Source organism: Gracilinanus agilis, chromosome 6 (assembly GCF_016433145.1).
Source record: "Gracilinanus agilis isolate LMUSP501 chromosome 6, AgileGrace, whole genome shotgun sequence".
Lineage (NCBI taxonomy): Eukaryota > Metazoa > Chordata > Mammalia > Didelphimorphia > Didelphidae > Gracilinanus > Gracilinanus agilis.
In genome coordinates, this window is record NC_058135.1 from 224646268 (window position 1) to 224673353 (window position 27086).

A 27086-nucleotide genomic window follows, 5' to 3' on the forward strand; every position below is an offset into this window, starting at 1 on the left:
GAGAGAGAGAGAGAGAGAGAGAGAGAGAGAGAGAGAGAGAGAGAGAGAGAGAAGAGGAGAGAGAATCTCAGAAAAACTGAGTGTCCAGTTGCTTTTCTACTTTAGTTTTGTGTGTCTGTTTCCTGACTTTCCCCCAATCATACTGGCTTCAAATTCATTTCCAGGGTGGGAGAAAAACTCCATAAAAAATACATGATCTCCATTTTCAAAATCTATCAGCTATTTGTATTATTTGTACACATGGATTTCACCTTTCCTGCAGTAAGTTCTACCAGTCAGCAGCATTTATATAGCACCCATTGTGTGCTGAGCACTGGACTCCATTTGTGGTCTTCAAATGGAATAAAGGATAAAGCCAAAAGCCCTCTTAGGAAAAGGAAAAATGCAATCTTTCTTCCATGTCTTTGGAGAACCTAAGAGGCTGTGATACACTTAGTGTGATACTCTTCGCTAATATAAAACATTAACATATGTTGGAATAGGTGCTCATGAAATAATTCCAAGAATAGGATTCTTGTTATGAGCATTGACGGTCCTCATCCTTAGAGATGATTGCAAGAGATGCTTGTTTCAATAAAACACAAGCTAGCTACCACTTCCACCCCTAATCCAGGATAGGAGGTGTTGAAAGGCGAGACATCTATTTAAACAAAAGTATGGTAGTGTTGCCTCATGGCTCAGTTACTGTAATAGGAAGATACTATGGCAAGTATTTGGAAAGCCAATGGTCATTTTCATTCTTGGGTTAAGTACTCATGTTTAAGGAGGTATCATATATTGGAGGACTGGTGAATAGGACTGGTGGCACTCTCTGACCACCTCCTATAAGAATTATATTCTTTGCTCTGTTCTACATTTCCTTCTATTCTCTTTGAATGTCTTTGGTTAGAGATACCTAGGCTGTAGCTAACATCTAAAGCTAAATAAAATTGGCACAGAATTGAGCATTATATAAAAATGAGAAAGGACAAAAAGTTATGAGGTTTAATAAGGCCCACATTTTAAAGAATGAACAGGAAGTTACCTTAATTTAATAGTTACAATTTTTCTTAAAATTTATATTTATCAGTTTCTGCATAATTGTCACCTATCTAAATTATAACAACTTACCTAATCCTTAAATGAACTAACTTCCACATATACCTAGAATGCATCTATGATCTTGAATGCAGGGTTGTCATCTATGGCTACATAAATGTACATTCAAACCTTCTAGTTCTAAAATTGTATGATTCTAAGAATCATGAATAAATTTTGTACAAAGCCTTTCTTTGTCAATGATTGGATATATCCTTCATGAAGTATAAAATCTTACCTCTGCTTTATGTTTTTCTAGAATTCATATTCAGTTCCAGAAATAACTGGATGGCAGATTTAGAGCAGGAAGGAACCTTGGAGGCCATCCAGTCCAAACCTCTCATTTTATAGATGTGGAAACTGATGGCCAGGGAGGAGAAATACTTTGCCCAACATCAGATAGGTTGTAATCACCAGAGGCAGAATTTGAACGCAAGTCCTTTTGATTGCAGAGCCAGGCTCTACCCATTGTACCATGCTATTATTAATTATCTTATAGTTTAGAGCTTTGTGAGGTCTCCTTTCACATTAAGAAATTTTGTAAATTAAAAATAATTATATTTTAGAAGAGGTACATATCTACAAATCAAAAATATAGCTTTACCTTGATTCCTATGTTGGCTTATAATTTCCCTAAAGTTTTGAGTACAAATATCTATGTTGGGCATTCCTGGAGCTCCTTGGGATTTAAATACTCAGCTTGAATGAGAAGAGCACAGGTCAATTCCCATAGGCTAAGCTGAAATTTTCCCAAAGCAGTCACGTGAAATTCCCCTTCGCCAAACTCTGCTTTTTCAGAAATTTGCTAACAGATAATTAGGGCTTGCAGAAATAACTTGTTTTGGGGATGGATATTTTCTTTTCTTTCAGGTTTTTATACTGTAAACTGGGTGATGGTAAATGAAAGTCTTGAAAAGTCAAGTTCTTCATGTATCTGCTATTTCTTACTGTTTCTATACATACTAACATGACACAAAGGTTTGTCTTTTTTTTTTTTTTTTTTTAATTGTAGAAGGATGTGATAGTATTTACATACCAATTCTGGTTTTCCTTTTAGGGTTTCCATAACAAGATCATCATTCTCTCTAGGGGAATCACTGGCCGATTTACTTTTGCGTCCCGTCTTCATTTCGCTCTCGTTTTGACGGCCCTGAGTGACAGAGAATGTCACTCTCTCCTTGTCATAAGTGCACTCAGACAATGCTCAGACAATATTTGGGGGGTTAAAGAAGCGCTTAGTTAAAAAAAAAAAAACAAAGAACAAAACCTTTCCAAGGGAGGCAGGGATTTTGGTTAATATCAGTTAAAAGCAGATTTCTGCAAGCCCTAGAATGACAACATGTTTAAAAAGCAAGTTTCAATATTAGAGTTAAACCATAAATGGCAAGTGTATCATGGTCCTGATCTTCAGCTACTGGTCTGGAGAAAGTGCACCTTCACTACCACAAGGCTATAGAATTGGTATTCTTGGTTTGACAATTACATTTTAAATTCATTTTCTAATTTCATTATTTAAGTCTACTTGAAAACTATAGAAATATGCTATGTATAACGTGACTGCTCAGAATACCATTTTTCCATAGGTGTTTTAAAAGTCTGCCTTATTTAAAAGCCATTCAGCATGTTTGCAACATAATAATAAACATTGTATACAAAGCCTCATGCACCTAGAAGAAACAGTGCTCCTGAGATCTATTCAAGCCAAAGTAAAGATAGGGAGAGTGATTTCATGTCATTTGATTAGCTGCCAATAAAAAAAAAGCTGAACCAAAACAATATAAACACATTTGGTCCACACAAATATTATAACCCTCTTTCTCCAAGTTCAGATAGTATCAGCTGCAATATATAGGAGCTAAGGGTATTATTTAAATCAAGTGAAGATTTGTCAAAGATGGGCATACCTTCATTTTCCTGAGTCTTGATTTGTTATCATGACACCAAGCCAAACAAGTCATGGTCTCCTGTCTTTCCAAAGATTCTTCCACTTCTTTGGCTGTCAAGAACATCTCAATATTTACCAAGTCCTTAGAAGAAAGAAAGAAAGGATTCTCACTAAAATAGTAAGGAAAAAAAAAACCACCCCAAAGCAAGAAGAAAACAAAGGTGGAGTTTGGAACATTGTGTGGAGTCCATTAATCTACAATTAGATCTCCTAATCAACATTTTTCACTAGGTAGTAAAAAACATCTTTTTTTTTAAAGAATAAACTGAATAGTTTGATGAGGGAAATTATTTTAAGTCGTGTATGTTACATTAATGTTTTTAACACATTGAATGTATTGTCTTCCTATTTTCTTCTTTTCGCTGAGGTTTAAAGAAAGGTAGCACTGAAGTATATTCAGGCTTGAGACTGACAAAGTCAGTCCATTATTTCACTTCACTGTTTCACAATATTCAAGGGTGGAAGGGTCTTTCAATTCTCCTTATTTTCCTCACATTTACCCTGTGCAAGGGGGATATAAGCATGAATTTTGTTTGACAGAAGAGGAACCTTGTAAGGAAAAAGAGAAGTGAATGATCCATGAGGACACAGCAAATTCTTGAGATGCTAGTTTATCCTCAATCTATGGCCTCAGAGCTCAGCACTGACCATTTATTTCCTCTAGACTTGGCAGCTCTTAACTCCTTGCTCAATGTTTTACTGGATCAATTTATTTAACCTCTGATTACAAAATTTTTACCATGGCCTGAATAACCCTCTCTCTTAGTAGGAGTTCAGACAATAGATGACTTTACTTTTCTAATAAACACTGAATCAAGGAATGCTTATTAAACACCTACTATATACCAAGTCTGGCACTGTAGCTACAAAGATAATAAATAGAAGGAATTATATTCATGATTTTCTCATTTTGATAAGTCAATAAATGTGCATTAAATGCTTGTTAACCTAGAATGCAAATGTTTTCTTTGTGAAATGACCCACTAAACAAATCCAATAAATTAGTCTTTTAAAAACCTCTCCTTAATAGCCTAGGTTCTATGATTATTTAAGAATGATGGCTTCTAAAAATTTTAGCCTTTGGGCAGTGTTATGTTTCCACAGAATCCTTCTTACCCAAAGGGCAAATAAGGCCAGTAAATGTGAACTTTTGTTTTCATGGGAGATAGTTTCATGTTGAAGAGAGCCTGGATACTTCTCAAAATGGAGAAATATTCTTCCAATATACTAATAGGTTGTGGAAAGTATATAGGATATCTAATCAGAGGAGATGAACTCGAATCCTAGTTCTACTTACTACTTGTCTGGCAAAACACCCATAAACCTCTCGAGGTCTCAATTTCCTAACTCGCAAAATGAAGGTTAGACCAAATATGACTAGCTGTAATTTAGTCTAGGGTTATGCTAGCTCAAAATATGAAACTCCTTTGATCTCAGGCATTACCTGGTCACCCCAGTCTCCAACTCTGCCCATCTTTCCCAATTATTATTATTTAAGATCCCATTCCACAGTTGGCTTGATGATCCCTAAAACTTGTTTCTTTGTATTCTTCCTTCCAGGCCTTGTCTTTGGGCCTATGCCTAGTCCATAAAACTTCTAGGAAATCTTATGCACTGCAATTGCTAATAGCAGCAGGACCTAGAAATCATGCTTTGCTAGAGGGTATCAACATCTAAGATCACGTATAGGTTTGAACATTCTTTAACTCCAGTATTTTAGACAAAATTGCATACAATTTGATAATATTCTATCAATTTAAAGTAAAATCCTTTAACTGTCCACTGTATCATTTCACTTGTATGCCACATTGCTAGCTGAAATTCAACATGCTAAAAACCAGATTCAACATCTTATTCTGCCCTCCACTCCAAATTCTCCCATCTCCCTTTTAAAGAATTGCCTATTTCTGTCCAACTGTTATCCTCTTACCTCTTTCATTCTGTCTATATCCAAACAGTTACCAAATCATCTCAATTCTACCATAATATGGCAAGGTGGTCAAGAAATATGGTTTAAGCACGTACTAAATTCCAAGAATTGTGCAAAGTGGTAGGGGGGTAGAAATAAAGCCAGAGATAGCTCTAGCTCTCAAGGAGTGCACAGCACAGCAGGGGAGATGACCCCATGTGTATATATATATGACTGTGTATATAAGATACAGACACAATACATTTGGGGGAATCTTAGCTGGGCCTATCCAGGCCACATGCTGGGCATTTCTTATAATATCCCAACTCTTTCTCCTCACTCTATGAGTGCTGGAATTCGCATGCCAGAAGGATTCTCTGCCTCTCTGGCTTATCCTTCTGACTGGACAGCTTTTTATAGAGTCTCCACTTAAGGATGGTGCCCAGGCCAACCATGTCTCACTCCTCTAAAGGTTTCACTCTGGACTTTCTCAACCATGTCCTTCCCACATTGCCTTCCTCCCTTAGAATATAAACTCCTTGAGGGCAGGCACTTTCTTTCTGCTTATTTCCAGTGCTTAGCCTGTGCCAGGCACTTAATATGCATTTGCTGAAGGACAGAAGGAAGTCAGGAAATGGAGGAGTCAGAGATAATAGAGAACTGATAGGCCCTGGGGCCAATTTGGTGAAAATGTACACAGTAAGAAATGGAAATGTCTTAGGTAAGGAACAGCAAGGAGGTTGGAATCAATGAGTGAAGGGAGTAAAGTCTACAAAGAATGGATGTCAAATGAAGGTTCTATCTTTGATCCTGGAGGTGACAGGGAATCTCTGGAATTTGCTGAGTAGGGAGATGATATAGACAGATTTGTTCTTTAGGATGACATATGGACAGCAGAGTAGAGGATGAACTGAAGGTATGAAGACCAAGTCTATTACTGTAGTCCAAAGAGTGGCATGATAAGGGCTTGCACTAGGGTGGTGGAAGTATCAGAGGAGAGAAAGGAGCATATAAGAGAGTTGTGGTTGAGATAGAATAGGTAAGACTTGGCAGTGGATAAAACTGAAAGTGGGGAGTGAGGAATTGAGGTTGTTTTTATCACATCTCTTTTTTATGAATTTTTTTCATTCATCTTGCAACAAACTTTGTTCAGTACTATTACCTCACTTCTAGAGGGCTACAATGGTTCCCCAACTAGTGTCTTAAGACTCTAGTAGTTCCTTCTTCAATCTATCGGCTCTTTAACATCAAATTAATCTTTCTAAAATGCTGCTTTGACACCATTCCCTCATTCCAAAAATTTTCAAGGCTGCCTATAGATAGAAAAAACAAAACAAAACTTCAAAATCTTTTGTCTGGCCCTAATCTCTTTTTCAAGTCATTCTTTGGGTTGGCCACTGCCCCACAGCCAAGGACACTCCCAAATTCTGTTCTTTTGCATATACCATCAACCCAGGAGATGTCCATCCCTCTCATTTCCATTTATCTCAGCCATCCATCTTTGGAAGCCTAAATCAAGCCCTTTGTGGGGGCTTTCCTGATTTCAGCCTGGGAATTACTGCCTCTGCTGGATAACTTGTCTTGGTCACTGCTGGTATCAAACATTTGACACTTTAAAATCCCTAATAATCAGGGCAAAGTCTGGTTTTATGCATTGTCTTATCTCCCCCACAAGGTAGAAAACTCAATGAAATGTGACATTTCTTAGTATTTTCTACATCACTAGGCACAGTCCCTTATATAAAAATGATGCTCAAAAAGACTATGTAATTCATATAACAATTATGTTTATGGTAAAGAATGGAATTTATATTTAATGAGGAATTCTTGTACTAAGTTTCAGTATCTGAAAGGTCTTGTCTAGCTCTGTGCTATTTTATCCATCAATCCAATAAATATTTACTCAATACCTACTATTGTGCTCAATATATTGTTGTAGGAACCAACAGGTAAATAAAAAGATAATTTAAAGCAGGCTTTAACATAGTTTATAGGTTTAGAGCTAGAAGGAGCTTTAGAAGTTTTTGTTACACAGATAAATAAATTGAAGCCTAGAGAGGGTAAGTGATTTGCCCATGGTCACACAGCTAGTAAGAACCAGGACCAAGATATGAACTCAGACCTTCTTGACTCCAAATCTGGTGCTCTATCTGCCTCTCCCATACAGCTTCTTAAGGGCTATAATGTGTAGGAAGGCCAGATCAAAGAACAGAAACTGCAGACTTGGGTCAGAATCTCTGTTCTAATATTGACCTTCCATGTGACTAGATTATAGTCATGCCAGACTGAAGAGAACTCCCAGGTAATCCTGTGTCTACTCTAATTTAGATCCTTGTGCTTCATTTTTTGTGTACATCTTGCATCACCAATCAATTCAAGCTTCGTAAGCTACACATCTGCTTTGTAAACTAAAAGTTATATAAGTTATTCTTTGTAGCATTAACTGACACTCACAGTGGGCATTTAACTGCCTGCAGACCTTACCTTACTTTTCAAGACACTAAATAAAACATTCAAATTAGGGAATAAGATGCCATTACTACAAAACTACACTTGGTGACTTCTTACCCATTTTTTTTTCATAACATAAAGCAGTTTAGAAGATAAATGCCCAGAATAATGGGAAAAACATGATTTTGTAATCAGGAGGCACGCATTTGAGGTCTGTCATGGGCACTTACTAGTTGGGTGGCTGCTTTAGAGCTTGAGTTTCCTCATCTATAAAATGGGGATAAATGATACCTATGGCATTGAACTCACATGGTAATTGTAAAGGAGTGCTTTACAAACCTTAAAGTATTATGAATATGGGAGTAGTTACTTTTCTTGGCATTATAATAAAGAACTCTCTTACAACATATGACTGGATATCACTCACTCAAAGTAAACCATTAATGTGGCAATCATATAAAAGGATTTCTGTAGCCCATGGATGAAAAATATTTTATTGCCTTTGTAGTATAGTATTAAAAATGAACCATGTGAGGGGCAGCTAGATAGCACAGTGGATAAAGCATCAGGTCTGGATTCAAATCTGACCTCAGATACTTCCTAGTTGTGTGACCCTGGGCAAGTCACTTAGCCCAGCTGCTTAGTCCTTGCCATTCCTCTGTCTTAGAATTGATGCTAAGCCAAAGGTAAGGGTTAAAAAGGATCATTTGGGGACCTCCTATTCTCTTGTCAGTTCTTAGTCGAAATCATAGATCTAGAGTTTGAAGGACCTCATTTGCCACTTAATCCAAGCCCCTTGTGTTATAGAGGAAGACATTGATGCTCCATGGAGGTGAAGGGGCTTGGTTCAAGGTTACATAGGTCTACATACTAAAGGTGAGCTAGGATTCCAGTCAGAGATCTTTCCCTGAATCCATCAACAGATACAATCTCCTTCAAAATGTCATCTTCAAGGGTGAAGGATAGTATTTTTTATATGCCTGCATTGCATTTACTTCTGATTCCTCTAGAAGGGAAATCCTTGCTGCTTGAATGTTTCAATACGGCAAATAGATTTGACATCAAATGAGAACTAACCATCTCAGCCAAAGGGAGACAATGACAAGATGACTATTTTAATAATTTTTCATTAACACAAAAATCCCAATAAATGATTCCTCATTATTCTTCAGCACATTTAGAAATTGTCCACCTGGAAACAGAAGGACACTAGTGCCATAACAATGGTGTAATCGGCCATATTCTATTCACTAAGTCTCTAGAGAAGGAGCCAGTGATACAACATTAAAATTCTATTTCCTTGAGTGACAATGCATACCCCACAGGAAGTGGGAAAGCCTCTTACAAATTCAACCTAACATTAGCTTGCCTGGGGGCAAACATTTAATAGAACCTATATAGATAGCTTCATATGGTAATTCATATGGTAATGTGAGCTTTCTGTATTCAGAGACAAAGTCAAAATGTGACTGAATATACAACTTTCCAAGACACAGAAGCACTGGTTATTAAAGGATTTCTTCATATACTTGTAGTGAAAAGACTCAGAGAGATGTTTTCAAACTAAGATGAACTGAATCCATTTTGAACTGGCATCCCCAGAGATTATTCTGAGCTGCATAAATGTGTCACGCTGTGACAGCTCATACTTAGAGGGGGTAAAAAAAAAAAACACTCAGTGGGGAACTGCACAATTCAATATACTGCAAACACAATAATCCAAGTGCTAAGAATATTTGTATTAACATAAAAATGAACTTGTTCCACCAAATTTAAAGTGTATGTATTTTCTAAAGTAGGGTACTGTAAATCATACAATTGAAATATGCTGAATATGACAGATATTCAGAATAACTCCAAAATGAACAAAGATGCTGTCAGAGCAAAAGATGGTATTTTAGCTGTTTAAAGAGAACAGTTGAAAATACCAGGACAATTGAAATTTTAGTTTCTGTTGCTTCAAGTGCTATCTAGAGATTTTCTTTTTTCCTCTGGATGGGAAGAGGGAGGATTGATAAGAAGTGGTTTCAATTTCATTATTATTACTAATGCCTATATAAATATCAGTTTTAATGGTTTATGAAGAGCTTTATATACATTATATTAATTTGATCCAAATGCTTACTTGTAAAGTAAGTATCCAAGGTATTATCTACATTTTGCAGTCATAGCAATAGACTCAGAGAGTCTAAGTATCTTACCCATGGTCAGTCACACAATTAAGGGTCATAGTTGGATTTGGACCCAGATTTTCTGACTCCAGTTCCAGTACTATATCATACTACTATCATACAAGTGATGGGCAACCTTTTGAGTTTGGTGTGTCAAAATTCGCCAAAAAACCGAGCATAACTCAGGTGGTATGTCACTTCAAGAAAAAAAATAATTTCACGATATTTATAGTTTAAATAACAAAAATATGTAATTGTAATATATAACTGTATTTAACAAACCAAAATAGGTAGAATGGTCATCTATAGTGCACAGAGTGTCTACACTATACTACAGCAAATATTTCATCCTTGGCATGGGGCCCCATACTTCTCTGTATGTGGCTGCATGTCATCGAAAATAGCTACATGTGCCATCATTGATCTATACTATAGCTATAGTACATACATACTACTATATCATACTATCATTCAACATATGTCTTCAAACATTATTATATCAAGTAATATGATCATATCAAGTTTCATGCAAATAGTAATGAATTGACACTGGTTGTTGACATGATCCAAAATAGTAGGGAACCACTCCTTCCTAAACAACTATGTCTTCTTTTACCATATATTCAAGTTCTTCAGGGCAACTTCTTGAAGATATTGAAGACTGTCCTTTCCAGTGGGAAGAGACAGGCTTTTCAGTAAATAATTCCTGATGGGCTGCCTCCTCTTCTTTTGTTTCATCAAGAATGGGTCTATTAAGAACAGACACTTTTAGCTAGAAACACTGCTAGTCATCACTGCTGTTTGCTGCACTTAACTAAAGTTTTTTGTTTCTTAAAAAAAGATGTTCAGGTGGTTCAAGACAAAACGGTAGAGCAAATCCTTTTCCAGACCATTCAACATTTTTTAAAATCAAAGAATTTTATTTCTTAAAAAACAAAACAAAACAAATAACAACAAAAAACACACAAAACCCTGAAAGTCTCGTTAGTTTTATTTTCTTTCCACCCATGTTAGGTTTGTTTCACAAAGAAAAAGAAAATGACTGATATGATGTAGGGACAAGAACACTGGTCAACTCAGAGCACTGGACTAACTCTATTAAAGAACTGATTTCTTGATATCACCAACAATTTGGTTAAATAAGATTCTTTTTTTTATTTGTTTAAACATATAGTATAATTTAATAGGATGATTTAATTTCTACCTTGGGTTGGCTAATTTTTGTTTCTTATTGTAAGCATGATAAACACAGCTGAAAAGAAGCATGATGATTTCATTAATAACAATAAAAGATCCAGACTAATATGTTAATGTATTAAGGTTTCAAAGTTATTTGATAAAATGTCACTAATATAATCACCTTTTAGAATGTGTATATTATGAATGTCATTTTTTTTTCTTAGTGAAAGCACATTTAACAAGTGAACATTGAAAAACTGTATAGAATTTACTATGCAGCAGCAAGTATAAATCCATAGAAGAATAAATGAATTGGCTTAAAAGGCATGGTAAGAGGCTGGATTAGGGCCACCTTTTTAACAAGTACCTAGAAGGATCATCTAAAACTATTGTCACTGAGCTAACCAGCAGCATACAAGGAACGGGCTTCTTTGGTCTCAATGGCACAGGGTAACCAAGCAAAAAGAAAGAAAAGCCACCGGTTCGTCTCTACCAATAGCATTTTTATAACCAATAATTACATCGGACCACAAAAGGAGTCCTTGTTTCCTACAACAAGCTAGAGATTACTATTAGAGATTTAAATTGTCTCAGATTTCCTTAGGTCTTAATTGAAGTTGTCAAAATACAGAGCAAATCCTGGTATACAAAATCCACTAGAAAAAAAATTCCATATAACAAAACAAGTACCAGTGGGAAAAAAAATTCTCTCTAACAATATTAGCTATAAGAACTACTCAATACTATTCTAGAACCTAAGCAATCTTGCATTCATATGCTTAATTTTATGAAATTCATGTGTTATGAAAGTCAGGGATTTTTAATGTTTTTCTCTTCCCAATTTTTTTTTAAACCCTTAACTTCTGTGTATTGACTTATAGGTGGAAGAGTGGTAAGGGTAGGCAATGGGGGTCAAGTGACTTGCCCAGGGTCACACAGCTGGGAAGTGTCCGAGGCCGGATTTGAACCTAGGACCTCCTGTCTCTAGGCCTGGCTCTCAATCCACTGAGCTACCCAGCTGCCCCCTCTTCCCAATTTTTTGAACGATATTTCACAGTCTGGGGAGGGGTCAAGGTGAGGAGAAAAATAATTAAGAAATGCTGTTAAACATTCAACAAACAGGTTTGTTAAATTATTAAAACTCTCCATTTAAATGCTAAGGAGGAAGGAAAAGAGGAGTCAACCTAATGCAAGAGCTCACAGTTTAGATTATATAAGTTGTACCCTAAAAGAACTCATATTTGACACAAATACAACTATAATACATAATATACACGGTAATTTGATAATTAAAGGGCATTCCTGGCAAAAGCTTAGCTATACAGAAAATGGAAGTGTATAGGGCATGATCAGGGACAGAGACTAGTTTAAATGTTACCTAATAAAAACCTCCCAGTCACCGAGGCTTGCAACTTAGGTGTCATCCATGACTCTTCACTCTTTCTCACCCCTCATATTCAATTTGTTGTCAAATCATGTCAATTCCATCTTTGTGATATCTTCTCTTGTGTATATATACACCTCCTTCTGTTCTCTGTCTCTGCCATCACCCTGGTTCTGGCCTTTATCATCTCATGCCTGGACTACTGCCATAGTCTTCAGGCTGATGTCCTTATCATAAGACTTTTCCCTTGAAAAGTGGTCTGTCTTCCACTGTCTGGCCATGCCACAGCATTTCTACTTGAATTCCACTCAAAATGGCTTTTTATTACCTCTTGGATCAAATATAAAATCCCTTGTCTTTCAAGGTCCCTCATAATCTGCACCAATCCTCTCTAGTCTTCTTATACCTTACAATTCACCCCTCCCCCACCATGTGTTCTTCTCTCCAGTGAAAATGGTCTTCTTGCTGTTCCTTGGAAGGAGACATTTCATCTCTCTTGTAGCTGGGTATTTTCCTTAGCAGTTTCCTATGCAGGGAATGCATCTCCCTCCTCATCTCCACCTTATTTGAACCTTTGAACCTTTGAACCTCAGATGATTAAAATCCCACCTTCTGTAGAAAGCCTCTCTAGTTCCTTCTTAATTCTAGTGCCTTTCTTTTGCTGACTACTTATCTTGTACATAGCTTGTTTGTACAGTTATTTGCATGCTGTTTCCTCAGATTACAAACTACTTGAGAGCTGGGACTGTCTTTTAACTTGGGTTTAGCACAATGCTTGACACATAGATAGGTGCTTAATAATGTTTATCGACTGATTAGATTATCCAGAATGGATGGCATCACTCAAACAAGGGCAAAACTGACTATAATTTGCTTAAAACAAAGAAACCATAATCAAACAACTACCTATAATAGAAATGGCTAGCTTTACAACAGCAAATACAATACATTTTCAAAAGGGAAGGAGAATATGAGTCTCCCAATTTGAGGGGAGGAAGGAACTTCAGTGGCTGCTGAGTTGAACTCAAACACCAGAAGTCCCCACAACAATAAACCCAACAGCATCTGCTTGATGACCTCAAATGGGAGGAAACCGACCAATTTCTCCATTCCATTTGAACATAGCTCTGTTGGGAAAGTTAAACATGACCTGGTTTCTCTGTGATTTCCAGTTGCTATTCCTGGTTCTGCTCTTAGGAACTAGTTACAACCCAGCTCTCCAAAATGCTCCTCCTACTCCTCACCAGCCACCATGGCCATCTTTCCTTGGAGAGGTCCCATTCTCTGGAATAGTTGCCCTGCCTACCTGGTCCATTATTTTGGGGAGTCCATAGCTCCACTTCACTCCTCTTGCTCTTCAGATACCTTCCTCATCTTAAACCTGTGAAGCTGTGAAGGCACTGAATTGACTTCAAGCTAAACTAAACCTGAGTTCAAATCCTGCCATGAGACACTTATTAACTGGGTTACCTAACGGAAGTCCCTTTGCCATTCTCAGTTTTGGTTCTTCATTTATAAAACTGTGTAACAATACCCCCTGCACACCTATATTTAGAACGTACAGAATCTGGATTAGGTGGGTACAATCCACAGAACAGTATTTTCTATTTTCGTATACTAAAAAACTTTAAATAACCTTAACCCAAATATTCAAGACCCCCAAGTTCACTAGAACTGATGATCCTCCCAAAGACTTTAATTTTTTAAATTTTTTTTTTAAACCCTTGTACTTCGGTGTATTGTCTCATAGGTGGAAGATTGGTAAGGGTGGGCAATGGGGGTCAAGTGACTTGCCCAGGGTCACACAGCTGGGAAGTGGCTGAGGCCGGGTTTGACCCTAGGACCTCCTGTCTCTAGGCCTGACTCTCACTCCACTGAGCTACCCAGCTGCCCCCAGTCCCAAAGACTTTAAAGAGATTTCCTCTTTTAATCTTCACATGAGACTGTCCATAATAGAGCCCCAAGGCTGACAGCAAAAGGGAATGAATGTATCAGTAGTTTGTGTTTTATCCATTTATTAAATTGAATTCCACAAGGGCAAGAACAATGACTTATCTAAAACTCTATACTTTCACAGGACTAAGGGAGCTCTGGGTTGCTCTGTATATATATTATTTTAGAAATGTCTGCTGAATTCCAAAGTTTCTTCCCCTTTGGATGCATTTTTAAGAGGAGATTGAGCCAGGATAAATTAAGCTCAATTTTCTAAATGGCTGGTGAGGAGCAACTTTTTAATTGCAATTATCCCAAGAGCCATGAAAGTCTTATGCCACTGTAGGTCTGACAGGCCTATTAGCTCAAGCTGAGGCAGGCAATGAAATGTATGAAGTTCCTGAGGCAGTCAAGGAGGGAAGTCTCTGGGGGCCCCAGTTAAAATGATTGGAGTTTATTCAGCCTAAATAAACAAGGATTGGGATGCCCCAAATAATAAAGGAAATACAACAACCAGAATTAGGATTTCTAAGTACAAAAGACTATTTAATGTAGTGCAATTCAATTCAACTTTATATTTAGTGAGCTCCTATTATAGGGGGGTTCTCTCTATGCTTAAAAAATGTTCAAAGATGAAAAATTAATACTCTCTGTCTAGAAGGAAATAAACAGGTAAATAGGTGATATATACATACATACAATGCAGAATGTGACAGAAACAAAGAGACTGAAGGGGGAAATGCTCTAGAAAAACCTGAGGTGGAAAATATCATTTTCAGCTAGAGGGATAAGGGAAGGCTTCACAGAAGGTAGAGCCTGAGCTGAAACTTGAAGGAAGGAGATTACAAAAGGTGGGGATTATGCACATTCCATACATGAAGGCAGTAATTTTATAGAAAGAATCAAGTCATAATAATAATTCAATTATTTTTCAACCCCAGCCACTTGGAAATAAGCCAAGAACTAGGAAGGAAGCTTCTTAGGAGCCAAAATAGATGTCATGCAATCCTGGCATTAATGATGTCTACTACAATTCTTAACTAGCATAGGACTCAGAATGTATTTAATTTTACTTTACACATGGCTTACAAATTTTTTATTCTAAATTTACAATAGATTAAAAGTAAGAGATTAAAAAGGGAAGGAAGGCAGAGATAATGAAAAATAGCAGAAAAACAATTCTAAGAATAGACAAAGGAATTCCAAAGAGACAGCAATCTGGGATCATTTAGTGGATACAAATGGCACTACATCACCCTGAGGATATCATGGTGTAATACCACAATAAAATCTGAAGTTTCTAATTATTTAATTTTAACAATTAGTGTCCATTATGTTAGATATATTTTATTTAGAAAGGGAGAGGATTGTGTAATACTTTTCATACTAAATGGTTAAAATAAAGTTTTGGTGATTAAAGAGTTTTCTTTAAAATGGCTAATTTACATGTGTAGAATTCTTCATTCCTTGATGTTGGATAAATGAAGTACATTCATTGTAGTTCACTTTTTTAAAAAGTTGAACACAAGTCGATAAAGAAGATAACCTGTTAAGTTAAACAACAGGAGATATAATTAGATTATCCCTTTGCACCTGTGAAAATCTATATATTTCTTCCTTTTGGAACAGGTCTGTCTCTAAAAGAAATGTTTTTCAAAAATTATTTTCTCCTATAAAATTGCTGCTAATTCTCTGTACCAAACCCAACAGCTGCAAGAGAGAAAGGGTACTTGAATTAAGAAGACTGTCTTTCAACACAATTAAACAATGAGACATGCATTTAAATGACATTACTAAAAGGCAAATCCATTTTCCATAGTGACTGGACTAGACTAGAAAGAGAATACTATATTGGTAAAGGTCAGGTTTTGAAGAGAAGAATAGGGTAGATATTGCATTAAACATTACTTATATTTAAACATGAAGTTGAGTAATGCTTAAATAACAAGTTAGAAATACAAAGAATACAAAACATTAAATTTAATTTGAAGTGAATTTCTAAGCTTTTTGAACAGGCTTCAACTAGCTACAAAGAAAGGTTTAATAAACCTCTCCCATTCATATTAGGGAACTTTAATATACATGTTGACAGCCCCCCAATCAATCTATCAATCTCAGCTCCCATGACCTATACCTTCATCCCCCTCAATCACACATAGATACTGCCACATCTTCCTACTCAGCATGACTCAAACGTTTGGCTTCTATTCAGAACTCTTCAATCAAAACACTTAACAAGGATTTTATTAAATGTCCACTATATGTCAGACACTTTCAGAAGTGTTAAGAGATAAAAAGGCTAAAATGAAACAGTTTCTGCCTGTGGGATGCCTACGTTTTGCAGAGAAAAAGGTATATATAAAATAAACATAAGATGCAAGATAATTTTTTTTTTGGTGGGGGCAGCAGTAGAGGTGAGGAAAGTAGTCCTAGGAACAGGGACAGAGAACAAGAAAGGCCTTATGTAGGAGCTGATGTAGTGAGTCAAGCTTTGATTAAACTAAGAGATCTTAAGAGGCAAAACTAAGAGGGATAGCTGGAAAGGTCTCTTCAATGAAGGACTCAGCCATGCTGGAAGTAAGAAACGAGGAGGAAAGGCATTCTGGACATTGAAGGCACATTTATATAAAGGCAAAGAGTTGGAAAGAATATTTAAAAAAAAAAAAAGTTTGGCTTATCATAAGAGTAGGGAAAGGAGTAATATATAATACTCCTAGAAAGGTAGGCTGTAATTATGAAAAATCTTAAATGCCAGAGGAGTTCATATTTTATGTGTGAATCTGGGTTGTTTTTTTTTAAGTTAAAAAACGGATTACATTCTATTAAATAATGCAAATATTTTTTCTTGGCACCATTTAGACAGCAGTTCTTAGCTTCTTTTGGAGAACAAACCATGTTAATTTAAATTGGTGGAGGTAAAGGACATTTAAATCAACTGGCAAGCAAAATGAATCACATTAGAGGGCAGTCATTGTCTGGCTTTCCTTGTCCCTGACCTCATTTGCAGGATCCAATGGGACTCCCTATCCTCACCCTGTCAGCTCAGGATGAGCATATCCTTTGAAATCAACAGCAATACCATTTAGTTACCTGGAGGATCTGTGCTCTTTGCTCACATAGTCATCCTGAGAGGTGGTGTCACCACTGCCCATCATCCTACAGGTTCTCCTCTTTTTCCTCTGCTGCACTGTCTCATTAGCTTCAGAACCAGATTCACACTCATATTTTCATATTTTATCAGAGAGGTAAGAACAGGGAATCAAAATCAAAAGACTTGCAGCTGCTAATTGGATATGGGAGGCAAAGGAGAGTGAAAAGTTGAGGGCAGATGCATTGAAATTCTAGGACACTAGGAGCATCTCACAAAGACAGACAAGTGTAAGAAGAAAGAATTCTGTGTTTTACACTGGTGAATTTGAGATATCATTGGGATATCTGGTTGGAGAAGAGCAAAACACAATTGCAAATGTATAACATGAGCTCAGAAGATAAATGAGGGCTAGATATATTTAGGAGTCATGGGCATAGAGATAATAGTTGAATTGAAGGGAGGTGATAAGCTGAGAAAGAATGTGGGGAAAGAAAAGGGGAGAGGGAGGGAGAGGGGAAGAGAGAGAGAGAGAGAGAGAAAGAGAGAGAGAACGAACCATACATGGGTTGGAACTTGGATGAAGATCCTGTAAACAAGACAAAAAGTTGAGACAAACAAGCAGGAAAAGAACCATGACAAGGGGTTTGGCAATGAAGAGATGACTAGTGCCTCACAGATAGCAGTTTTAGTTAAGTGACAGGAAGGGAGATTTCAAGGGTTGGGAAGTTAGAGGAAGATGAGAAAATGGCAAAAATTAATGTAAATAGTTCTTTTCTAAAGGAGCTTGCCCAGGAGAAGGAAGAAATTTATAGGATAGTTTAAGGGGATGGTATAGAGGTGGGGTGGTGGTGATTACAGTCAATTGTTTAAAGATGGGAGAGGCTTAATCATATTTGTAGGCAGCAGGAAAGATACAGTGGAGGGTGTGGGGTTCAGCTGTAAACTAGTGGCAGAGAGTAGATGTCTGAAGGGGCAAGCTCCTAGATGAGAATGAAGGAGACACATTACAGGGCACAAGTAGAGGGGTTGGCCATAGCAAGGTTAATAAGCTGCATTTTTTTCTTTCCCTCTCACTATCTTTCCCCTACCCCTCACCCCCATAGCCCAATAGCAAAGGAGTGAATGGAGGAGGTTAATACTGAGGTAATTTCAAGTGTGGAAATGAGTAAGAGAGCTCATAACAGATGGACTCTTTTTTTTTTCTTTTTGTGAAAAATGAGGCAAAGTCATCTGGTAAGCATGAAGCATAAGGGGGTAAGATGTGAGGTAATTAGTCTGAGGAATGAATAGAGGATTTGGAATAGCTACTGTGAAGAGCTGGGTAGAGGGTCAATTCAAAAAGAGTAAATGAACTAGTACGGTAGCACTGAGGACTCAGGCAAGATTGGAAGATGGCAAGAGGGAACCAAAGGGAGAAGAGACTTGTCAAGCTGAAATGGTTAATTAAAGGTCAAGATTTTAAAGGAAGGAAAATGAGGTGAGTAGGGATAATCTTAGACCTGGAAAAGCAAGAAGAGGTTGAATGACTGACAGTTGTGGTGAGCCACAAGAGGAGGCAGAAAGATAACAGGTTCTAGTCAAAGAAAAAAATTTCAGAGACAGGAATTGGGAAGATGAAACACAAGTGGATGATAAAATAAAAGAATACCAAATATGTTTATGCTTGTGATAAAGGGAAAAACCACAGGATCCAAGAAAAGGGGATAAATTGGGAAGCAAGGATATATGAAGGTTTATCAGTTTGGCAGTTTAATCCCCTAAATAAAAGAGCAGAGGCCATAAACAAGTAAATGTCTTCTCCATATAAACATAAAAAGCTTTTGATTGACCTCTCCAGCTATCATATATATCTATATCTATCTATATCTATATCTATATCTATATCTATATCATCTCTCCTCTGTCACAGCCAAACTCCTAGGAAAAAAGGGCAGTGTTTTCTTTGTCTCTACTTCTTCACTTTCCATTCACTTCTCAATCACTTGGTCTTCACTCCTAATCCTATGGCTTAACTGAAACTGCTCTTTCCAAGGTTACCAACAATCTGAATTGCTAACTGTGGGGTCTTCTCTCAAATTTGATCTTTCCCAACCTCTATCTTCCTCTTCTATTTAAAAATAATCCTTACTGTTTCTCTTAGTATCAATTCTAAGACAGAAAGGTGGCAAGGGGTAGGCAATTAGGATTCAGTCCCTTCCTTGCCCAGGGTAACACAGCTAGGAAGTATATGAGGTGAAATTTGAACCCAAGTCCTCCCAAACTTCAGGCCTGGTGGTCTATACACTATACTTCCTAGTTGCTTCTCTATATCTTCTGACACTGTCAATGACTTCCTTTTCAAGAATATATTCTATCCTTCCTCAACTTCTATGGTGCAAGTCTTTCTTGTTTCTTGTCCTGTCTTCTTTCTCCTTTGCTGAATCACTGTCCATCTCTTGCCCCTGTTATGAATAAAAATTAATCTAGGAGGCTTTAGATTAAATTTATAAGTATTTATTAATAAAGAGAGAAATAATGTTTCCAACTTAAAAGTAAGATCAGGGCCCAGTTTCCAGTCCAGTGTAGCTCAGAAAAAGAGTCATCTCAGAGAAAGGAACAGGAGCCAAAAGACCAAAGAGGCTGGCAAGCTTCTGTGCTGGCTTTTCAAATCTCATTTAAGCTCCTCCCCCAGATCCTTTAGTTGGCTAATAGCTTTCATATGTCATGCCTCCTGGCCTCCAGTATGCCTTTAGAGTGGGACTCCACAACTCCCATGGTGAGTTATTTTGGGATTGGACTGGGTTAGAAATCCCCCAGATATTTAATTCACACACTCCTAAGTATGGGTGTCCTCTATGGTGCTGTCCTGGCCCTATTCTCTTTTCTCTATACATCCCTTCCTCTATAGCTCCTAATCTCATTAACTCCTATAGCAGTGATGGTGAACCTTTTAGAGATGGAGTGCCTGTCATGTCCCCATCTCACCCCCCAGAATGAGTGCCCTGTCCTGCCTTCTTTACCCCAGACAGGAGGAGACAAAATGATCCCATTAAGCTGCTGGGCAGAGGGGTGGGGGAAGTGAGGAATGTCCTCAGGCACATGGAGAGTGGGAGGGGAACAGCTCCACCTGCAGTCCCTCTAGCTTTCTAGAGCCATAGGCTCCCCATTATGGACTTATAGGTTCAGATATCTTTATGAAATTACTTTCATATCTACCTCTCTATATATATAGCTTCAAAGCCTAATTTTTAACTATAGGCTGCTATTAAATATCTCCACCTAAGCTGTAAATCTGTCCAGCCATTTTGGAGAATAATTTTGAAGTAGGTCCAAAGGGTTATAAAATTATGTGTACCTTTGATCCAGCAATACTACTACTAGGTCTTACTGGGAAGAGGAACTATATGTACAAAAATATTTACAACAGCTTTTTTTTTGTAGTGGCAATGAATTGGAAACCTGGGAGGAGAGAGAGAGGGTGTCCATCAGTTGGGGAAGGGCCGAACAAGTTCTAATAATTAATTAGGATGTTTTTATATATTTTATTGTGCTGATAATCAGGAGAATGATGAAGAAATAAAAGCAAGATTGGAACAAAAATCAATTGTGAAAAACTCAGCCAACTCTAATCAATACAATGATCTATAATAGTTCAAAAGGCCTCATGATGAAAACACCTAACCATCCTCCAGAGAAGAAACTGATGGGACTCTGAGCACTGGCTAGAGCATGTTTTTTTTCCCCTTGCCTTCCTCCCAACAACATAGTCTGCATGACTTCATATGTATGATGAATATTATTTTTGCCTTTTCAGTTGGTGGAGGAGGGGGTGAAGGGAGGAAGATAATTTGGAACTGAAAATAAAAATTTTTATATGACCCCAAAAAGGGGCAAAAATATCTATCTATCTATCTATCTATCTATCTATCTATCTATCTATCTATCTATCTATCTATCTATCTATCTATCTATCTATCTATCTTCATCTAGCTGTCACATTGACATGTTAAGCTCAACCTGTCTAAAACAGAACTCTTCCCCTAAATCAACTACCTCTTCCATACTTTATTTTTGTTAATGGCACTAGCATTCTCCCAGTCTCCCAGCATCACAATCTTGGAGTTACCCCTTTCTTTTCATTTTTGTTCACATTCCTTCTCCCTATTATCCTTCAGCTGCTAAATCTTGCTGGTTTTACCCCTGTAACATTCTAGCTTCTGTTTCCTTTCTACTCTTGCCACTTAATAGCCCTAGTTTAGACCTTCATCACTCCCTGGGTAGACTGCTGCAACCACTTAATGATTGAAATCCTTGGCTCAAGTTTCCCCATCTTCCTCCACCAGCTGCTGAAATGTCCTAAAACACTATCTTGATCATGTCACTCTCCTGCATAAAGAGCTTCAGTCACTCCCTATTATTCCTAAAGTCAAATACAAACTCTCCAATTTGGCTTTCCCTGCATGGCTCTGTTCTGGCTTTCCAGAAGTACTCATGGCATATCATATCCATTCACATACTCTATGTTTCAGCCAAACTGGTCTACTTGCTGCTCCCTTCATACTGTTCCACCTCCTGTTTTGATGTCTATCTCTGAACCTATAATGCCTTAAGCTTTCCTTTATTTTTTTTTTTAATGATTAAGAAAATTTTTCTGTGGTTACACGATTTATGTCCTTTCCCTCTTCTCCTCCCACCTCCCTTCCATAGCCAACACGCAATTCTACTGGGTTTTACACGTGTCACTAATCAAGACTTATTTCCAAATCATTGATATTTGCACTAGGGTGATCGTTTAGAGTCTACATCCCCCACCGACCCATTCGATTAAGCAGTAGTTTTTCTTCTGTGTTTCTGCTTCCACAGTTCTTTCTCTGGATGTGGATAGCGTTCTTTCTCATAGGTCCCTCAGAAATGTCTTGGATCATTGCATTGCTGCTTGTAGAGAAGTCCATAACATTCGACTGTGAGAGTAGCCATCTCTGTGTATATGGTTCTCCTGGTTCTGCTCCTTTCACTCTGCATCAATTCCTAGAGGTCTTTCCAGTTCACATGGAATCCGTCCAGTCCATTATTCCTCTGAGCACAATAGCATTCCATCACCAGCAGATACCACAATTTGTTTAGCTATTCCCCAATCGAAGGACATGCCCTCATTTTCCATTTTTGCCAACACAAAGAACGAGGCTATAAATATTTATGTACGTCTTTTTCCTTATGATCTCTTTGGGGTATAAACCCAGCAATGGTATGGCTGGACCAAAGGGTAGGCAGTCTTTTAAAGCCCTTTGGGCATAGTTCCAATAGCTATCCAGAATGGTTGGATCAATTCACAACTCCAGCAGCAATGCATTAATGTCCCAATTTTGCCACATCCTCTCCAAGACTCCCCATTTTCCTTTGCTGTCATGTTAGCCAATCTGCTAGGTGTGAGGTGGTATCTCAGAGTTGTTTTGATTTGCATTTCTCTAATTATAAGAGATTTAGAACACTTTTTCATGTGCTTATTGATAGTTTTGATTTATTTGAAAATTGCCTATTCGTGTCTCTTGCCCATTTATCAATTGGGGAATGGTTTGATTTTTTGTATAATTGATTTAGCTCCTTGTAAATTTGAGTAATTAGACCTCTGTCAGAGGTTTTTGTTATAAAGATTTTTTTCCCAATTTGTTGCTTCCCTTCTAATTTTGGTTGCATTAGATTTGTTTGTACAAAACCTTTTTAATTTAATGTAATCAAAATTATTTATTTTACATTTTGTAATCTTTTATAACTCTTGCTTGGTCTTGAAATTTTTCCTTTCCCAAAGATTGGACAGGTATGCTATTCTGTGTTCACTAATTTACTTGTGGTTTCCTTCTTTATATTCAAGTCATTCTGAGTTTATCTTGGTGTAGGGTGTGAGATGTTGAGCTAAACCTAATCTATCCATACTGTTTTCCAATTTTCCCAGCAGTTTTTGTCAAATAATGGATTTTTGGGTTCATCTTTCCTTTAGTTTCAAGGGTCTTTCCTTTTTTTAAAGGGTCAACTTTGATGCCATCTCCTATATAAAATCTATTCTTAAAGATGCTAGTGGCCTCCCTACAAATTAATCTGTATTGATTTGGATATATTTTCTTTTTATTTGCGTGTTTATATTGTTTGCTTTCAATAGAATGAAGGCTCCATAAAGGCAGAGGACATTGGGTTTATGCCATTGTATACTCAGTGCTCAGCACAAACCAGGTACTTGCCAAATGCTTGCTGAATGACTGAACTATTAATAGCACACCATGGCTTAGAATTCTGGCCTAGCTCTTTTCTAACATAGTAACTTCTCTTTATTCTTTTATAAAGCAGGTCAAAGGTTGAAATTTATTCATTCATAGAGCTACAACTTTCAAATATTTATACAAACAGTCCACAATGATGCAAATTCAAGACATTCAGTATTAAAAGACATAATGATGATAATAGCAGCATCCTAAATTTATACAGTACTTTTAAGGCTATGTTTTCTTCATGATAACTTTGGGAGACAGGTAGCACAATTATGAATGTACTGATTTTATAGGGGAGAAAATGGAATAAATGTATAGTTGTCTGGAGCCATTTAGTGTTGGGAATGCACTGATACATTCGATGGGCCCTAAGAGGCATTTCTGGATTAAAATGATATAGTACATTTTTAATAGTGATATTTATAGTGATAACCCTGATCATCAAAAAAAATTTAAATTATGTTCATTAGATCCAACTGAAGGAATTTGCTTGTTCTTATACAGCAATACTTAGAAATCATCTAAATGGTTAAACTTTTAAGTTTTCATGCTTGAAATATTCAAGTATTTGGAAAACCAACACATGTCTCAAGAATTCCAGCTAGGCTGGCCTTTATGAAACATCAGCTAACTTTGGATTTTTTCAATTCCATAATTATTTATTGAATACCAAGAATGTAACAGAAGATTGTACTTTAGCACTTCAAAATTTGTGAGGTCGTTAGCAAATCTCTTAACCTTTTTGAGGCAGGTTCCTAATTGATGAAATTAAAGAGTTGACTAGATGACCTCTGAGGTCTCTTACAGATGTATGATTTATAATTAGAAAAAATAAATTGAAAAAAAAAGTCTTGAAACCACACTATACTGAAAAACGATGGGCATAATTTTGTGATAAAAAATGATTAAAGGGGCTTATGGAAATAATTAATGGTGAAGCTATATAACTAATCTTTTAATAACTCATGCTAAAAAGGCACAAGGGACTTGAATGGCTATGTTAACAGAAAAGAAAATGGCCAGTCCTTAGGGAAATTTCAAATGATCAAAGGCAATATTTAATAACACTAATTACAATTCTGTAGCATTTTTTGGGCCTGAAATAGGTATGCAATACAATATAAACATTCTCCCTCCCAATTTGTGGTTCTGTGAATTAACAGACATAGTGAAGGAAGATAAGCTGGCATAATAGTAGAAGGATTCTCTCTAAGAAGGAGAGGGGCCTGGACAATCATCACCCAAATCAAAGTTGACTACACTCAGTTTCTAGCTTGCTACAGTGAAGTTTTACAACTGGCATTAGCTTTGTAATGGCAGGAGATTAATTAAAAGGATTTGGTTTTTTGTTTTAGGTAATTAACCTTTCAACAGTTTAAAAATGTTAGTTGGCTGAATCTCCTAATATACATAAATATCTTCAAATCCCTTACTAGGCACAAAAAATTATAAATGAGGAACAAAACAAAAGAAAAAAACAGCAGCTGGAGTTGTTTAAAGTTGTAGTGTTGCTGATATTAAGTTTCTAAATTTAACAAATACTTGTTTGAATTGAGGACAAAAGTGAATTCACAAAAAATGAAAACCAAATTCATCAAAAAGTACCCTGCCTCAACTTGAAGGCTCTTTCCAGCTCTAAACTTATAATACACTTCCCTTCATTATTTAAACATATCTTTGACTAAGAAGTTGTGAACATGGGAACATAAGTGAGGGAGCAGGCTTACTTTGGATGAAGTTACTTCTCTTTCTCTGACATCCACTTATTTGGTAAGGAAAAGGCTTGGGGGTAGACAGGTATGGGTTTAACAGAAATCAAGAGAGAAGTATTTAGAAAAAAGATATCATCCCAAATCTTAAAATGCCTGTAGGAGTTAGGAAAACAAAATCTCTTGGTCTTGAGGTTATAGGGATCAATTGTGGCTCAGTAGATTGAGAGCAAGGCATAGTCCTGGTTTCAAATATGGCCTTAAGACATTTCCAGGCTGTGTGACCCTAGGCAAGTCACTTAATCCCCTATTGCCAAGCCCTTGTAGCTCTTATGCTTTAGAATCAATACACAGAATTGATTCTAACACAGAAGGTAAGAGTTTAAAAAATAAAAAGAGGCTAGAGAACAATAGATTCAAAGCTTGAGGGGCTTCACAAGTCATCTAGTCCAATTTCCTAATTTTACAGATAAGGAAACTAAAGCTTGCTCAAGGACATATTTCACCAATATGTTTCTACTGCACCACACTGCCTGTTTTAAATATTTGCTTCCATTTGGGAAGCACCATTTCAGCTCTGCTTATTAAAATCCTATGCCATATCATTTCCCCAAACTTGTGCCTCATTTTCCTTATCTATAAAGAGAGGATCAATTAATGGGAGTCAGTATGCAATTTTTTAAAATCAGAAAACAAACATCAGCAACTTATACAAAGAAGAAATCTTGATTAGAGAATAAAATTGAAAATAAAAGGACTATAGAACTGACAAAATAAAAATGAAAGCTTCATTAAAAGATGAAAATTTTTAGAAAATTAGCTATCAAAAAGAAAGGAAAATAAAGTTCTCCAGATAAAAAAGAATAAGGTAAATTTATAACAAACTGGAAGGAAATAAAGCAGTATCCTACCATTCTTTTCTGTATTATTGCAATGGTATTTTAAATTGTCTCTTTGCTCAGTCTCTCCCGTCTCCAAGCAGTTCTCCATAAACAATGTTAATTCCTAAAATAAAATTCTCTCTCCTACAAACTCGAAAGTTTTCAGTGATTTCCTGTTACCCTTAGGAAAAAAATACAAAATCTAACCTCCATCATTTAAAAGCCTCTACAAGAATATACCTTTTAGTCCCTTACTATGACTACATCTAGTGGATTCTGTTCCACACAAAGTGATCTGCTGGCTGCTTCAAGTCATCTTCCATCTCTCACCTTTGCATGTGAACTTCCAATATGGAACGCACTCCATCCCTAACCTCTCCCTATTACAGAGCATCCCTAGTTTCCTTCATAGCACACTGCAAGGGCTACTTCTACTTGAGGCTCTGTCTACTACTCTTCTTTGCTGTGAACATCTTATTCCTTTTACTCAGTGGAATATATGTTGCATGAGGGCCAGGATTGATGTTTTTGTTCCTAAATCCCTTCTCAGTATCTCACTGAGCATTTGACACAGTACATATATTAAGATAAATACAAAACACTCTTTATGGAAATAAAAGAAATCTAGAGAGCTAAAAAGATATTGTCATGGTGGGATTATAATAATATAATACAAAGGACAATAAATGTTTGCTGAACTGAATTGTTGCATCATGTAGGAAGGTGGGTAAAGATGATATATGGGGTGTGTAGCTGAACACCCCATTTGATAGATATCAATGGGCTGGAAGTAGCTAACTCCTCACCTCCCACAGGGAAGACCTTAGAGGGTATAATTCTCGAGGGGGCTCCCCAAAATGGAGAAGTTGTAGTGGGATTGTTGAAGATGTTAGGAATCAAATGAGACCCTGGTGGGTTCCAATCTTCAGTGCCACTATTGTAAAGACAAGCCTCCTCCCACCCCCAGTCTCCTATTCAAACAGCTTTTTCTTCAAGATGGAGTATAGTACTAGTCTTCCCCTCAGTCATTCCAAGTCACCTCCCCCTTCAATGTAACTGCTCCAAATTCTAATTAGCAAAACTAACAGGGGTTTATTAAAGGATAAATGAATTCAGGG

General features: G+C 36.9%; 1 protein-coding gene across 1 annotated transcript in view; it reads right to left on the minus strand.

The window, feature by feature from the left end:
* MAEA (macrophage erythroblast attacher, E3 ubiquitin ligase) overlaps positions 1 to 27086 on the minus strand; it is a 125268-nt gene that overhangs the window by 54743 nt on the left and 43439 nt on the right. Inside the window, exons 3-4 of the mRNA XM_044681451.1 lie at positions 2982 to 3104; positions 2052 to 2227 (exon numbers count right to left, since the gene is read on the minus strand). Coding sequence (XP_044537386.1) covers positions 2052 to 2227; positions 2982 to 3104 — 299 coding nt within the window. The remainder of the gene's footprint in view (positions 1 to 2051; positions 2228 to 2981; positions 3105 to 27086) is intronic.